At 42.4% G+C, this 14717-nt stretch overlaps 1 protein-coding gene across 12 annotated transcripts in view; it reads left to right on the forward strand.

Annotated features, from left to right (window-relative positions):
- The window catches only part of CELF2 (CUGBP Elav-like family member 2), a 525599-nt gene that overhangs the window by 449181 nt on the left and 61701 nt on the right, over window positions 1-14717 (forward strand). For all 12 annotated transcript variants that reach the window (XM_082385485.1, XM_082385484.1, XM_082385487.1 and 9 more), the window contains 2 exons: window positions 8020-8099; window positions 12166-12324. In XM_082385485.1, coding sequence (XP_082241611.1) covers window positions 8020-8099; window positions 12166-12324 — 239 coding nt within the window. The remainder of the gene's footprint in view (window positions 1-8019; window positions 8100-12165; window positions 12325-14717) is intronic.

A 14717-nucleotide genomic window follows, 5' to 3' on the forward strand; every position in this document is an offset into this window, starting at 1 on the left:
CCCCTGTCCCCGCATAGTGCAGAGCAGATACAGACTCAGAGTAACCAGGCCTGTCTCAGGGCGTTAGGGTTTTATGGCAAAGAGCAAAGCTCCTGGAGTCCTAAATACAGGGGTCCATTAAGTGACAGAGAAGTGACTTCGTCCAGGAGAAGACTGTAGGTTCTTTGTCACCGTGATAGAGGCAAAGGCTGGGGCTTCGAGCGCGGATGAAAACCAGTGTTTCCGTGAGCAGCCACACAAGGTAGCTGGAGATGACTCTCTTCTGTCCACATTTACCTCCCCCTTTGACGGACCCACACGCCTCCCTCCTTAAACCGCTTATAAGGCTTATCACCGTGTTCCCAGCCATCTGACTAGTTTCCTGAGTCAGCCCAGGAGGCCCAGGGGAAGACGCACATGGAAAACACATTTCTCCATTCTCGTAAGAAATCTGTCTTTTTGCAACACAGAGAGGATTTCATTCAATTAATGGGGTTTCCAAGGCAAGTTCCACAGGGCTAATTAGAAATGTCTTTACGTTCCCCATCTCTGGTTCTGGGACTGCACTGCCCGCGCCCCATGTTGAAAGAAAAGTTTAAGCCTTAAGTATCAAGGCACTAGTTTTCATTCATCTCCCTGGTCTTACGTAAACTCAGTGCCCTGGGAGGAAGAACATTTGTTCTTTTGACTTTTAGACATAAAGCTTCATGATGTCAACTGCTAGAATCGAAGGCACAGGGAACAGAAGTTTTCCACCTACCTCCACCTCCAAAGCCCTGAAACGGAGGTGATCTCGAGGAAAACTAGGAGGAGGAGGAGTAACTCCAAGCTTGTGATGCCTATATTTTCTTCTGAAGGTGGTTTTTAAGAAAAAGAGGAGGAGGAGGCCTGGAAATGACACTTAACACTCACTGAAAGATGGGAGTCTAAAAGCTGAGCAAGACATGATGTTGAGTGGGGTCCCTAAACAGCAGACCCAGTGCCTCAAGCTAATCTGTCACTTACCACGTGTGCCTTTACCAGTGTCACCCAAAATAGTTCCTTGTCCTGGGCACCCGCATCGCCTCTGGTTCCTATCCAGCCTTGCAGGCAGAAGGATACCAGGATTTCTATCCTGGGTCCCTCTGTGCCATCCTGGAGATAGGCACCAGGAGAGCTTATCATCACATCTGATCCAGGAGAGGTAGATAGGTAGACAGACCAGGAGAGCGAATAGCACGGGAGAAAGCAGCAGGGCTGAGGAAGAATTAAATAGGAAAGAAAGACAAAAGAATATTTTTGCGATCCCTTTTCTGCTGCCAATTTAGTAATAAGAACCACTATTCTCTCCCTGTGACTATTCTCAGTCACACTTCCGTGTTATCATTGCACTTTTGCATTCGCCAAGGTGTACAGCATGAGAAAGAACCGATAGGCATAGTGAAATGTATAGTGCCTTGGAGGTCAATGACCCTGGGGCCCAGTCCCAGAACTTCTCCTGACATGAATCATGGGCGTGGTCCGTTCATTGTCCTATCTCTGTCCCCAGTTTCCACACTCGAAAATGGCAGCAGTCTAAATATCTGCCCTGCTTCTCTGATAGGGCGTGATGAGCTACTGCCATGGTAGGTTTTTTGTAGAAGCAGGCCATCCATAGTGTTTCATAGAGGCCTTGACTATGAAGTAGGAATGCTGGACTTCTGTTTTCCCTCTGCTGATTTACAAACTGATTCTCTGCCTCAATTTCTCCATCTGTCCAATGGGGACAGTGATGAAGAACATTGGTGCCTAGAGATCCTTGAGCATATGTTAGCTATTTTCGCAGATGAGATTTTTTAAATGGTCAAAACTTTCATAGGAAAGGGTGTCAAGACACTGTACTTGATGAGAGAACCTGACCAATTCCATCTGCCATTTGGTTGATGAACCAGCACTTGATACCAGAAGCAGCCTATTTCTGAAACAAGTGATGGGAGCACTTTCATCAATATTTTATGCAACTGCTGGTTCAATGTAAAGAGTAGAATCCTCCTCCCTGCCCCCCCCCTTTTTTTTTAACAGAAAAATAATTTCTGATTTTCTGGCAAACTGATGAGAATTCCCTGTGGCAAAAAAGATAATACTCATTTATTCTCATTTGTTCTGAAATATAAAGACAGTGTTGCATTTTTCAATTAGCAGGACCCAGGGACTCCTGGATACTGGGGACTGCTCCTAAATCAGTGATTTGTTGAAAGAACAGTTCTCTTTCATGCTACTCTTTTGCTTTCATTAAAGAATTGCAGTTTTCAATCAAATATTAATAAGTGCAGCGCTGCAGATCAGGGGCGCTCAGCATTTCTGGTCTTCATGCCTGTTGCTGGCTCAGCTGTTTACAAAATAAATAAAAATGAAGTGAAATGAAAGCTTGGCTGCTCTGAAAAGTACCTTGTAATACTAAACCAGGGTATAAATTAGTCAGTAGGAAAGGATTTAAATCGAACCATTTGATTATGATGAGGGAGAGGTGCCCTTGAGTGGTTCACTTTTCTTGGTTTTGCTTTTGCCCAGTTCAGCTACAAGAAGGAAGACAGAGGAGGCAGTTAGTAGCCCTGGGTCCCCAACAGGCGTCTCGTGTAGTTCATTCTCTGCCACATCAGTAGTTGACATTCCTACCTGGCAGGTGTTAAGCTGAGGTTCCTCCAGGCTGTTGATTCAGTACCCCTGCCCCAAATCAGAGTAGTGGGCTGCCAGCACCCACATCTTTGTACCTATTTAGCCCTGCTGTACTTTCAGTTAGAATCACTGTCTTTTAAAAAAAAAAAAAAAATCATGATCTACACATTGGCAAGAAAGACTATTTTAAAAGTCCCATAGTTATTCACCAGCACCCAGATCTGTGCCATGTTTTAAGATGGGACCTCTCTGCCCCATCCTGCTGGGAAATTGTCATGCCTATACACGGACAGCACCTGCCAAGCCTGTTGAAACCACTCAACAAACATTAGGACTCTGCCTCGCTTTACGCTGTATGCCCACATCTAAACGTGCATTTTTTCCCCTTTGGGGGCGGTAACCCATTCTGCCGTTTTTTTCTGATTTGGAAAGCCTGGTTTGAGATGCTTTCAAGCCCCTCATGATACTCAGATCCTTCTGCAGTGGCATATCCACCTCTCAGGCCCGCTGTGTGAGCCTTCATTGAGAAAGCAAGCAGGGTAGCACAAGCCCACACATGGCAAGTGAAATGAGATGTTTGCTCTCAGAATCAAAGCTTGAGGCTTCTGAGCCAACACATTTACTGGACAGTGTCACCTTAGCATGTTGATTTCCTAAAATACACATGTTCTCATTTACCCACAGTCCCACAGTCAGATTGGACTATTTGGGTACAATCTGCCAGGTTTGCTGCACCATAGCAACTGAATATCTGTAACTCAGAGACAATGAAGGGGTTGATTTCATTTTTCTTTCCCATAAACTGCAGTCAAATCTTCACTGCCATTTAAGGTAACTTTCTGCTGGTTTAAGAATATTCCAGCTGTGTTTATGGTGTTCCAGCATTCTCCTGCCAAAACCTTTGACAAATGAATTGGCGGTATCTTCAGGGATGTTAGCGACCACAGACTGGATTTAGCCATTAAATCCTCATTTGTTTTCGTTATATCTGATCGGGATATTGGGAGAGGGCTTTTGACTTTTAAAACGTACATGGAGAGGACTCAGTTTTGATCGTGACATTTTAGTCTTGCCCACGTGGTACCCAAATGTTCAGATATGTGGAAACCTTTATCAGATGCCCCCTGGGTTATTAAATGCATCTTGTCATGCTGCTCTGGGTACAGTCTTCCAACCTCATCTCAAGGATGAGATTTTTGCCAACTATTAAGTCCTAGTCTGCACTCAGCCTCAGGTGCCATGAATGAAAGATCTCTCCATGCCAATTTTAAATAAACTAACCCAGCATTGGGAATTGCACATTAGAGTATTATTTTTGATGCTCCAATGTTATACTCATAGCATATGTTTAAACCCTGCCATTGCTCAAAAGATACTGAGAGGGAAAATTGGCTGCATTAAGATCTTTCTACAGCTGAAGAGGAATTTATAAACAAGTTTTCCATAGGCTGAAATCTTCTCAGCCACACAAGTTATTTTAAATTATGCTTCCTTCAGTTGAAATATAGCAGCTGTTGCTCCTCTTTCAAAGAAGAAGCAGAAAAGCAAGAGACCCTGGCATCATTGTATGTGCTTTTAAAAGTGCCTCTACTTTTTTCATTACTTTCTCTCTCTCTCTCTCTCCCTCTCTCCCCTTCTTTTTGATGCAGAGCAAGAATTCATCTAGTTCTCTCAAAATTCTCATGTAGCCTAGAGAAAAGGTAGAACACCTGAGTTAAGATATCCTTTCAGCTGAAATGACAAGTGTAATAGCTGGGTTCCAAAATCTGCTCTGTGACAGGGCTCTGTGCTTTCCTTAGATCCTGTCTGTAGGAGGAAATGACTTTGAGAAACCTTTCCCCAGTCAATCATTTATCTATTTTAGCAGCAAGAAGACAACCTCACCGAAATAGAAGGAATTCAGCTCCTTTCATTTCTATGAGCAATCTCTGACACTCTGAAAGTGGAGACAATAAATAGTGGCAAGCTAAATTACAGGTTGGACACATTTACAGAGGGAAGTTTTACCTTTTTTTTTTTTTTTTTTGCTGTTATGTATTTGGAAGCTTTGAGACAGTAATATATGGGCTATCTTACCCCACCCCCAAAAAATAGCTTTATTGTCTTGGTACCTATATTTTTTTTTCTCCCAATCTAAGTTCTCCAGCATTTTGGTCGGTCACCAGCATGTGCAACAGTCTAGAACAGTTGAGGGCTAACCCTATAAGATCGGAGCAGTTGTCCGTCAAGACCCTGTAGACTCTGCTGTACCCAGAAGCTCATCTTTAGAGAGAGAAGAGGACAACTGACCTAAGTCATTTCTGTCCAGCGGGAAGTCATCTGGTTGGTTTGTAGAAGAGGCCAGCAGCCCATTCTGACTGTAGGAGCTTGTGTGACCCTACGTTAGTGAAAAGCGCAGATTTGAGGGCCCACCCCGAAGCCAGTGTTTTCAGTGGTGCTGAAAAGAAAATGAAAATATAGCCAGGACCTCCTGTTTTAGAGATGTTACGAAGGTTAACTGGCTACCAACCCGTGGAACATTTGGTTCTGAAGTTGCTTAGCTTCATCCAGAGCGGCAGAGAGAGTGAATCTTTCAGCATGTGCTCCCACTTCATAAATGACAGTAATTTTCTCCCTTAAGTAATTGAACACAGCACCCAGTAGGGAACTTGACAGAGTCCCTAGGAGGCAAGTTCTCTCTTACTGCACCACTGCCGGTAGAATAAAAAAGTTAAAGGAGTCATCAGATTTGTCAGATCATTTTTTGGATGGGATGAGGATTGTATAATTAAAAGCATCAGTCAGCCTTTTAATTGCAGGTTTCATAGAGGAAGGGGCAATGGTTCCAGTTTATAGAGAGATCATTTCATTGTTCTCTTGCTCAGACTTTTCTTTTGAGACCTGTTAATTGCTCCATCTTTCTCCCGAAGTTACTTACAAAAGCTCTGCCTGCTCTGAAATTGTGGTAAATGCATAAGCTCTGCCTTATTGATTTTTGTTGACATTTTACATTTTTTCATGCATTCTTAACCTCCGTTTAGAAGCTGTTGGTTTGGCACATGCTCCCAGATAATAAGAGCAAGCAAAGTGAATGAAACAGGCTTCTTGACTCTTAAAAGTAGAGTTAGTCTGGGCTTCCTGTGGCCTCAAATATGCCTCCATTAGATGATTTGCTTGTGCCTCTACTATAGCCTCCAGACAGGAAATGAAGGGACTTCCCCGGCGGTCCAGTGGTTAGGATTCTGCACTTTCACTGCCAAGGGCACAGGTTTGATCCCTGGTCTGGGAACTAAGATCCCGCAAGCCACGCAGCACCAAATTTTTTTTTTTTTAATTTTTAAAATAAAATGAAAAAGAAAAATCTCTTAGCGTTATTTCCTCTGTTAATAGTACCAGTGATCATCACAATCTTCATGAGATACTACTTTGAAACAGATGGTAAATTTGGGACTCTGTCATTTTAGAGCTGAGTCTATTTCAGTACGGAGCCAGCAGAGGTCCTGTTGTAGGTCTCACACTGTCTCACACACATCATCTAGATGCCTTAGAGAAGGCTGTGCAGCTGCTTCTATTGATGACAAAAGCCACAGCCACTGTAGGTACAGGCAGCATGTTGAAACAGTCAGCTTCACCAGCTGCTGTAACATCAGAAAAACCATAGGAAATAGCTTGGCATTCTTAGTGAGCTAGACGTTGGGCTTCAGTGAGGACAACTTAGCGGAGGTGAATGAGATGAACCTCCCATGTACAGAGAGTTTTTGTGTATTAAAAATTACAGCATGATGCAAAAAAAAAAATGCATTGACTTATTTTCATGACTGGTTGTTGGTGTGCTTTGGGGGTAGTGGGCAGGCATTGCTTTCTCTTACTGCTGTTTGACTGAAAGGTGCTAATACAGTATTGACTTGATAATCTCACCAGGTACCCATGCAGAGCAAACAAAGAAAATGTATTTAATGGCTCCCACAGTGACTTCCATACACCAAGCCATCCGCTGGTTGTTTGGATGTAGAATGTTCTGTTTGGCTTCCCGGCCACAGAGGCAACCATCTCACGTGATTGGTGCCAGAATTCCACTTTTGTGCACTCACTCTGAGATGACAAGCTTCAGCCCCTCAGTGTTTAGATCTGCTTCATTTGGAAATCTTTTAAGTAGTAATAATAATAATGTTTTCAGGCAATTGAGTGGAACACTAAATTATTCTCTGATACCTAAGTTCAAACTGTGCAAGGCTAAAGAAGCTGAAAATCAATGCACTTTTAAAGTCATTAGAGATCATAAGTGAAATAGTCAGCGTTGCTTTAGCTAAGCTTTTAGTGTGCGGTGGTATTATTATAAAATCAGCCTGAATCTGCATTAATTTCACAGTCTTTTTCTCTGAGAAGCCCAAGGGTGCATGATGAATAAAATGTAAATTTCAGAAGGCAGTGCTTTTCTTAGTGGAAAGGGCAGTGAGCCATGTAGCTGGAACAGTGACCTGCATGGTAGCGAGCACTGCGGCAGGTAGCAGGAACAAGCACTGTAGATTCCAGTTATTTTACAGCTGGGGAAACAAAATAGCCATGGAGAGTTCTGTGGGTCTCAGGGGAGACATTCAGAGAAATATACATTGTCTTGTGTATGTTACACTTGAGGTGGAATCTCTGATAAGAATCCACAAGTCACAGCTTAAAGTCTTGAAGGTTTGATACAAATAAGAAATCCAATGCAAATGTTTAAATTTTACTTCATATACACGGTTGAATATTCCCAGAGTTAACAGAGCATTTGTTTTTGTTCATCATTAACAGTTACCAAGTAGTCTGTACAGGATTTGGGTATATTTGTTTGCATTTGAATAGCATGAGTGTATATTTATACATACATCTATTTTTTTTTAACTACCCAGAAGAGATGAGGTATATTTATTTGCTGACATTTCGAGCTGTTGGAATCTAGTTGCTAATTTGCCCTGGGTGTGAGGATTTTACTATTTGCTGCTTAAAAATCAAGCCTCATGTTTGAAATACAGAGAGCCGGAATGGGTAGATGCCCTAAGTCAAGACAGTCAGACAAGGAGAAAATGTAAAATCGCAACTTTTTATTTTAGAAAATGCAAACTAGGTCTTGCTCATTTCAACCACCCCCCCAACCATGGCTTAAAAAAAGGAAGTACCCAGCCTCCTTCCCCTGGACTCCATTTAAAAAATAAATAAACTAATCCATCAGTAAATCTTTCTGCTGTGGTCAGATTAGCAAGTCAGCACTGTAAGTTAAAAAGCAACACGAGGTAAAAACCACAGAGAGAAGTTGTTGATTTCATGTACTACTGAGAACAGTGTCGTCCTGTGGCAGTTCTCGTAGACTGTGTTGGTTTAACAAGCGTCCAAACCTTTTGTCTTGTTGTTTTTTGTCTTTCCTGCTCCCTGTCCCCTTGTTTCCCACAGGCTGTGCGTTTGTCACATTTTCTACAAGGGCAATGGCACAGAATGCAATCAAAGCCATGCATCAGTCTCAGACCATGGAGGTACTGTATCATCTGCCCTTTCTTTGTTTTCTTTGTGCAAATGGTGGGGAATGGAAAGCAATTCTCTCCTGTGTGGATTGTTCACATGACAATCACAGATGTAAACTTTCACCATCTCTCTCTCTTCATTCATTCATATTCCTTCTTCCTTAATCTCTCTCCTTCTCCCTCTCTCTCTCTCCCTCTGAATTTCTCCCCTGATGACTGAAAATGCACTTAGTAAAACCTTCCACTTGCTCTATATTCCTTTTTGAGCCTTTTATTGCAGTGGCCCAGGTCCTGCCGTGTAAAGTTCATGATGCAATTTAAACCGAGCATCCTTCTGTACCTCAAGGATCAAGTACGTTCCCCAGCCCCAGGGGTGGGATGGGTAGAACATTAACAGACCCCTTTCCAAATTGCAGCTGGCCCTGTGCTAAATCACAGGGTTCTTTCATTTCTTTTTTATTTTCTTCTTAATGCGGGGTCAAGTTATCTTTAATCGAGACAAACAGAATTGTTTTTGCGTCAAGAATGTTGGAGAAAGTTAAGACTTCTCCCACCTCATTGAACCAGTGCAAATGTTCATGTATGAGAGTCCCCCGAAAAATTAGATTTTCCCCCTTACTAAAAAATGAACGATAACCAAGAAATTCAAAGGCTCAAATGTGATCTCCTAATGAGAGATAGTGGCTTTCGGGGAAGAGAAATAGGCTGGCGTGGGTCCACAAATGTAGACAATGGCTCTGTACTTTGAGTCTGTGATTCGGGTCATGGCCTTTCAGAATTTTGCACAAAAACATTCCAAGAGTGATATGCTGTTACTTATTCTGTATTGTCTGATAGAATCCTTTGGGAGTGCATGTTCTGCTGTATTATGTAAACTGTATCTTTGTGTATGGGTGATCTTTTCTGGAGGTGGCTTTGTAGTGTTACCTGAAGTTACGTTTTTCATCTTTTGAAAAATAAAATTGTTTTCAGTTTTATTTAATGTGCCAAAAAGTTCTTTATTGATCGTTTGAGCTTCTTTTTTGCCTCCACTTTTGGGGGGTTTTAATTTTTTTTTTTGTTCATTTGTTTGTTTTTTGCAATGCTGCGTCTCCCGAAGCATGCCGGGAGCTTAGTGATCTTTATGGGTCTTGTTTTGTGGGCAACCTTTTTCTAGGGAGCCAAAGGGTGGGTGGAAGCGGGGGGTAAAGAGTGTGCATGGCATTGTCATTAAGTGTTTACTGTACTTTTCTGAGTTTTTATATCAGCATTGCAAAGCCTATTGTCTTTTTCGAACTTCCTTTTGACTTTAATATTCCTAACATATCTTATATAATCACTGTGTTTTCCTTTCAGTGCAATGCATTTTTAAGACACTCACACCCCCCTACGTGAAGGCAAGCTCAGGTGAAAATCGGCCACAATAAGAGAGAATTAGCAAGATTTGAAATGTCTAGGAATCCAATCTTGAACAACACGCAGTTACACACGTGATCATGTTTTTGTCCCCTCCCCCTACCCTTTCCCTTACCTTGGGGGGCTCCATTATCGGGGATCAGCCTGGTTTCCAGCTACCTATCAATCTGGAGATGAAATGAAAGTACTGTTAAGAAAAAGGAAGTCTTGACCTGTATTTATTATCTTCCATATATATATGTGTTTCATTCTGAAAGATTTTTATTTCCTGTAATTGAGTGATTTGTACCTAAATTGGTCTCACCTTAGATGATTTTGTAACCTCAATTCTTTCAGCTCTGTTGGAAACATTGCCACCCCAGTTCCTTCACCCAGGGCCCCCCGCCCGAGTGGGAGGTCTGTGCTCTCCTGGGTCCCTACGGAAGGAGAGCACGAGAAAATACAGCAGAACTGGGTATGAACCCGAACCGAGAAAATAACAGGCTCTCAGAGTGAAAAGAATTTGCTGTAGAGAATGGGGCTTATTTATTCTTCAGAAATCCTTGATCCTTTGTTAATACTGCTATTATCAGAAAACAGATTTGATGCACTTGTTTTTAAATCTGGACTTCCATGCTTAATCAGAGGAGCCCTCAGACACTTAAATTTCTTGTTTAATTCAAAAATATTGACATTTAAACAGAAGATTATATATTATGCAGTCTCATTATACTTGTACCACTGCAGTTTGTTTTCTTTTTTTGAATTAATTACATTATTTTCAGGACTCTGGCTTACATCTTCCACCAAGATGTATGATCTAAGAGATGTGAATTCAAAATGATGTCACTGTTAAAGTTTAAAAGAACATGTTATTTTAAAAATCATTAATCTTTATATGGTACCTTGATTTTCCCGCTTTCCTCCAATCTCTCCCCACCCTGTTTTCCCCTTTCATGGTTTATACAACTCATTTTTGAACTATAATCATTGGCCTGATTTTCTGCTTTTATATCATTTTTTGGTATTTAAGGAAGAAAAAAGCCAACCGTAAATGAACTGTTAGGAGGAGATGCTATAATTTGTTATGGGACAAATTTGATACAATAACAACCCTTTCCATGCAAAACCCTTGCTCTCTGTAATTTCCATCTTCAGAGTGGTTTTGCTGTCTTTAAAGTGATGAAAGCGCTGAAATACGGAGCAGATGAAGAACAATGAAGTATAGATTTTTTAAATGGTGGAAATATTGCTTTTATGCAATTTACTGACTCTTAACATCTGTGCCGTGACTGTGACTCCCAGAGCTGAAGACCAGTCCGCTGGAGGTTCAACACCAGTCACCTCACTTTTCTCACATGTTGGGGGGTAACAGCAGGCATGATAGCTTCACGTATGCATCGTTCCATCCCCAGTAGCTACCCAACGTGATGAGAAAAAAATGCAACTTTGTTTTCTAGGAGAAAGAAAAATAACCCACAGGGAAGGGAAAAGCTCATTTAAATAGGAATATTAAATTTCTGGGAGGAGAAGAGAGAGGTCTGTTATCATGCTGAGTTTCAATAAAAAGTGGGGTTTTTTTAAATCACTTGGGTAGAATTAACTTCTTTTTATCTCAGCAAAATTTCACAGTTTTAATTGTGATGGAATGTTTAGCAAGCTAAACAGAGAGGGAAGAGAGTTGGTTTCTGCTGAGTATTTGCCAAGTGGCGAATGTTGAAAAGGTGCTTTCGAAAGGAAGTCCTCCTGTCTGAGGTGTCAGGCCCTTACTTTCCCTAATGATTTTCTCCGTATCAGACATGAATTGGTCCTGTTATATAACCCTTGGCCATTTCTCACTCACTACCTCTGCTCCTGCCTTTTAAAGGAAATGAACACAGAAGCTCCTAGAACAGCGAGATTGATTAGGAAAAGAAGCTAAGTAGACATCTCCTCCTGCCATTTGAGATGTATCTCCTTGGTCTAGAATGCTCCTGATATTTTCTTTTTGATTTGTGGTAGCTCCTGGGATTACAGCTAGAGTAGATGTGATACAGAAGGAAGAGAACCCCTTCTGAAAACATGGGGACAGTGACATTGGTCCATGCCTGTGTCCCCTGAAAATCTCCTTCCTTCATCCATGTTCCTAAAATGAAACCCACTTCTCCCGATTATATTACTGGGTCTGTATGATTCCTACAGTTCCAAAGTTCAAAAATGCTTAACTGAACATTGGAAAGAGTGGGAAAAAAAGACATGAACGACAGGCATTTTCATTCCCGTTACAGCATTTCGTTCCCCTCCTTTGTCCCCTGCTCACACGTGGAAACAGGCAGACACACCAGGACAAGTCCATCTTTCAGACAAGCGAACCGTGAAGCTTAATTAAAGAACAATGATAAGGTCTCTTGTCTCTGAGGAGGTCCTGGGATGGTCGAAGGAAGACCCATGAAGAGAGAAGGCGAGGCAGTGTAATAATCAGAGCACGAGCACAAATGGCTTCATCGACCACCAGAGCCCCAAAGACACCAGTGACAGGATCTGGAATTTTCTGTTGGTGGTACTATTCAGAGAAGAAGAAGGACCATCAAACCATTTAAAAACGAGGCCAGACCATCCCCTGTGCTCCAGAATAGTTCAGAAAGCTAGGCCCCGAGCTGAGTGTCCTGAGCGGAGTGGACCAGCCTGTAACCCCCTCTCCACTTTCCGCTGTGTCTGACCACAGGGCTGCTCTTCACCGATTGTGGTGAAGTTCGCCGATACTCAGAAGGACAAGGAGCAAAGGCGCCTCCAGCAGCAGCTGGCGCAGCAGATGCAGCAGCTCAACACTGCCACCTGGGGGAACCTGACGGGTCTGGGCGGCCTCACCCCGCAGTACCTGGCGGTAAGTTCTTGGGGGGGGCGGCGTGGGGGGCATGTGGTCCCCAGGAGAGAGGAGCACACCCAGTGGAGCTCTTACAGGCTCCTTGGCCCCTAAGTGCACCCAAAGCTCATCTTCAGGACATTATGAATGCCAGGAAATTCCTGAAGTCAGCGTCGATGAAGAATATTTTTCCAGGTGAAGCTGATTAGCATGGGAACAGGACTCTTCATTCTAGCCGCATGGAGGCTGAACAGGGTCCCCCAGGGCTGAGTGTCTAACCTGTGTTTCAGCACAAACTCCAGCGTTGGCAGGGGTGCGGCATGCGTGATAGATGATGATTTAACGGCGCTGAGGCAGCCATGGTTGGCACTCTCACCACCTCCCCGGTCGGTCCGTTCCACGTCAGGACCTCAGATGGAACTTTCCTTCACTGGGTCCTCCCAGTGGAGCGATGTCAACTAAATTCAAATGTTTCTTTATCTATTTGACACCCAAAACTCAGATCCTGTTTCAGGCCAAATAGACCCAATTCTTTAACCATCCCTTACATTTCATTGTTTCTAAACTTTCACTTCCTTGTTTTTTTCTGTTGTGCTGCCTGTTTTACTTTGCCAGTGTCTTTATTAAAATGCCATAATCAGAATGTAAGACAATTCCTCCCAGGAAGATCCAAACAGCATGAGCAGTGACCCCCTATTGTGGACTTTAAAATATCTTAATGTAGCTTGAGAGCAATGGAAGGCAGCTAGTACTCCTCTAAGGTTTTATTTATTTTTACTTGAACTACTGCTAAAGCATGCTACTCTACCCCACTTTTCTGCTTTGGAACCTAAATGCTGGACTACACATTTATTAATATAATTTCATAGTGTGCCTTTGGACCTTTTATTCTAGACTGTGTGTGTGTGTGTCCATCCGTCCGTCCTAATTCTGTCCTGACATTTGAACTGTCCCTCTCAGGATTGTATGACCCATTCCGTACTTTGTAGCAGAACCAATACTGTTCTGTAAAACAGTCCTTCCTGTGATCTTGAAAGGTAAGATCACCGTGCTTCTGCAAGTGAGGAAAGGGAGAGACTTAAGGGAGAAAGGGGTGGGGGGAGGGGGGATAAAGTGGGAGATTGGTATTGACATATACACACTACTATATATAAAACAGATCACTAATAAGGACCTACTGTATAGCACAGGGAACTCTACTCGATACTCTGTAATGGCCTATATGGGGAAAATATCTAAAAAAGAGTGGATATATGTATATGTATAACTGAATCACTTTGCCGTACACCTGAAACCAACACAAATTGTAAATCAGCTATACTCCAATAAAAATTAAAAAAAAAAAAAGAGGTTATGTAACTTTCCCCAAGGTCATGGCACTGGTGGTCAAGCAGGGTTTCAGCCCTCCATGGGTTCCCTCCATCCAGCGGGGCTGCTTCTCCAATGACAGATGTGACTCACATTCCTCTTTTATCCACCCCACCCCAGTGCCTATTGGTGTCTGCCATGTAATTTTTACTCAAGACATGTCTGGATGTCTTGCTGGAGAAGCGTGCCTCTCCTGTCTTCCCCTGAGTTATTAATAAAAGCAGTGACCAAGTTTGCTGTCACCTTCTAGCCATTTCTCCATCTTATCCACAAAGAGATAAGAGATGAGAGATTTCATCACGTCTTGCTGAAATCTGTATGTGCTCTGCCATATCTTTTTCTTGGTCTGTCGGTCTAGAAACTTTATGAGAAAAAAAAAATGAGTCTAGCTGAACAGTCATTTGTTTTTCACAAACATGTGTTTTTCAGTTGTTCACAGATCATCGGTTTAAGTGCAAGAATTTCTATCAGAGATCGATGTCAAGCTCACCTTTTCGTAGTTTCTAAGAATCTAGCTTCCTGCTCCACCATGTCTGAAAACCAAGACACATGTGCCTAACCCTGGTCTTCTGGACCATCTCCCATGCCCCAAGGCTCACAGAAATCTCTGGTACATGTTTCTTTGATCACATCTGAAAATTATTTCTGAATCCTGAAAGAGAATTCATCCCCACCTCATTTATAAAAACATGTTCTTACACGCTCTGAACTATGTTTTCCCCTACCGAGGGCTTCCATTCTTTCTCTGCCAAGTTTGCTCTACCCCTTTCGATCGGAAGCCCATTTCTCTGAAAAGACCCTTGGCCTTTAAGGCATCCCCTGCCTCTGTGTTGAGGGTAGATCTGACTGTGGCTCACCAAAGAGTGGTTGTCAGTGGAAAGAATCCACAGAGGTAGTTTAATGACACTCCAGGTATTGCCACTTATAAAGATTATTAATTCCTCAAAGTATCTCCAAAGCTAATTTAACTTGACTAAACTTTAATTTTTTTAAATATCTAATAAAGGAGAGAGTAAGGGCTTGCAACCACAAGAGAATGGGAAACC

Source organism: Balaenoptera borealis (genome assembly GCF_965194805.1).
Source record: "Balaenoptera borealis genome assembly, chromosome: 3".
NCBI lineage: Eukaryota > Metazoa > Chordata > Mammalia > Artiodactyla > Balaenopteridae > Balaenoptera > Balaenoptera borealis.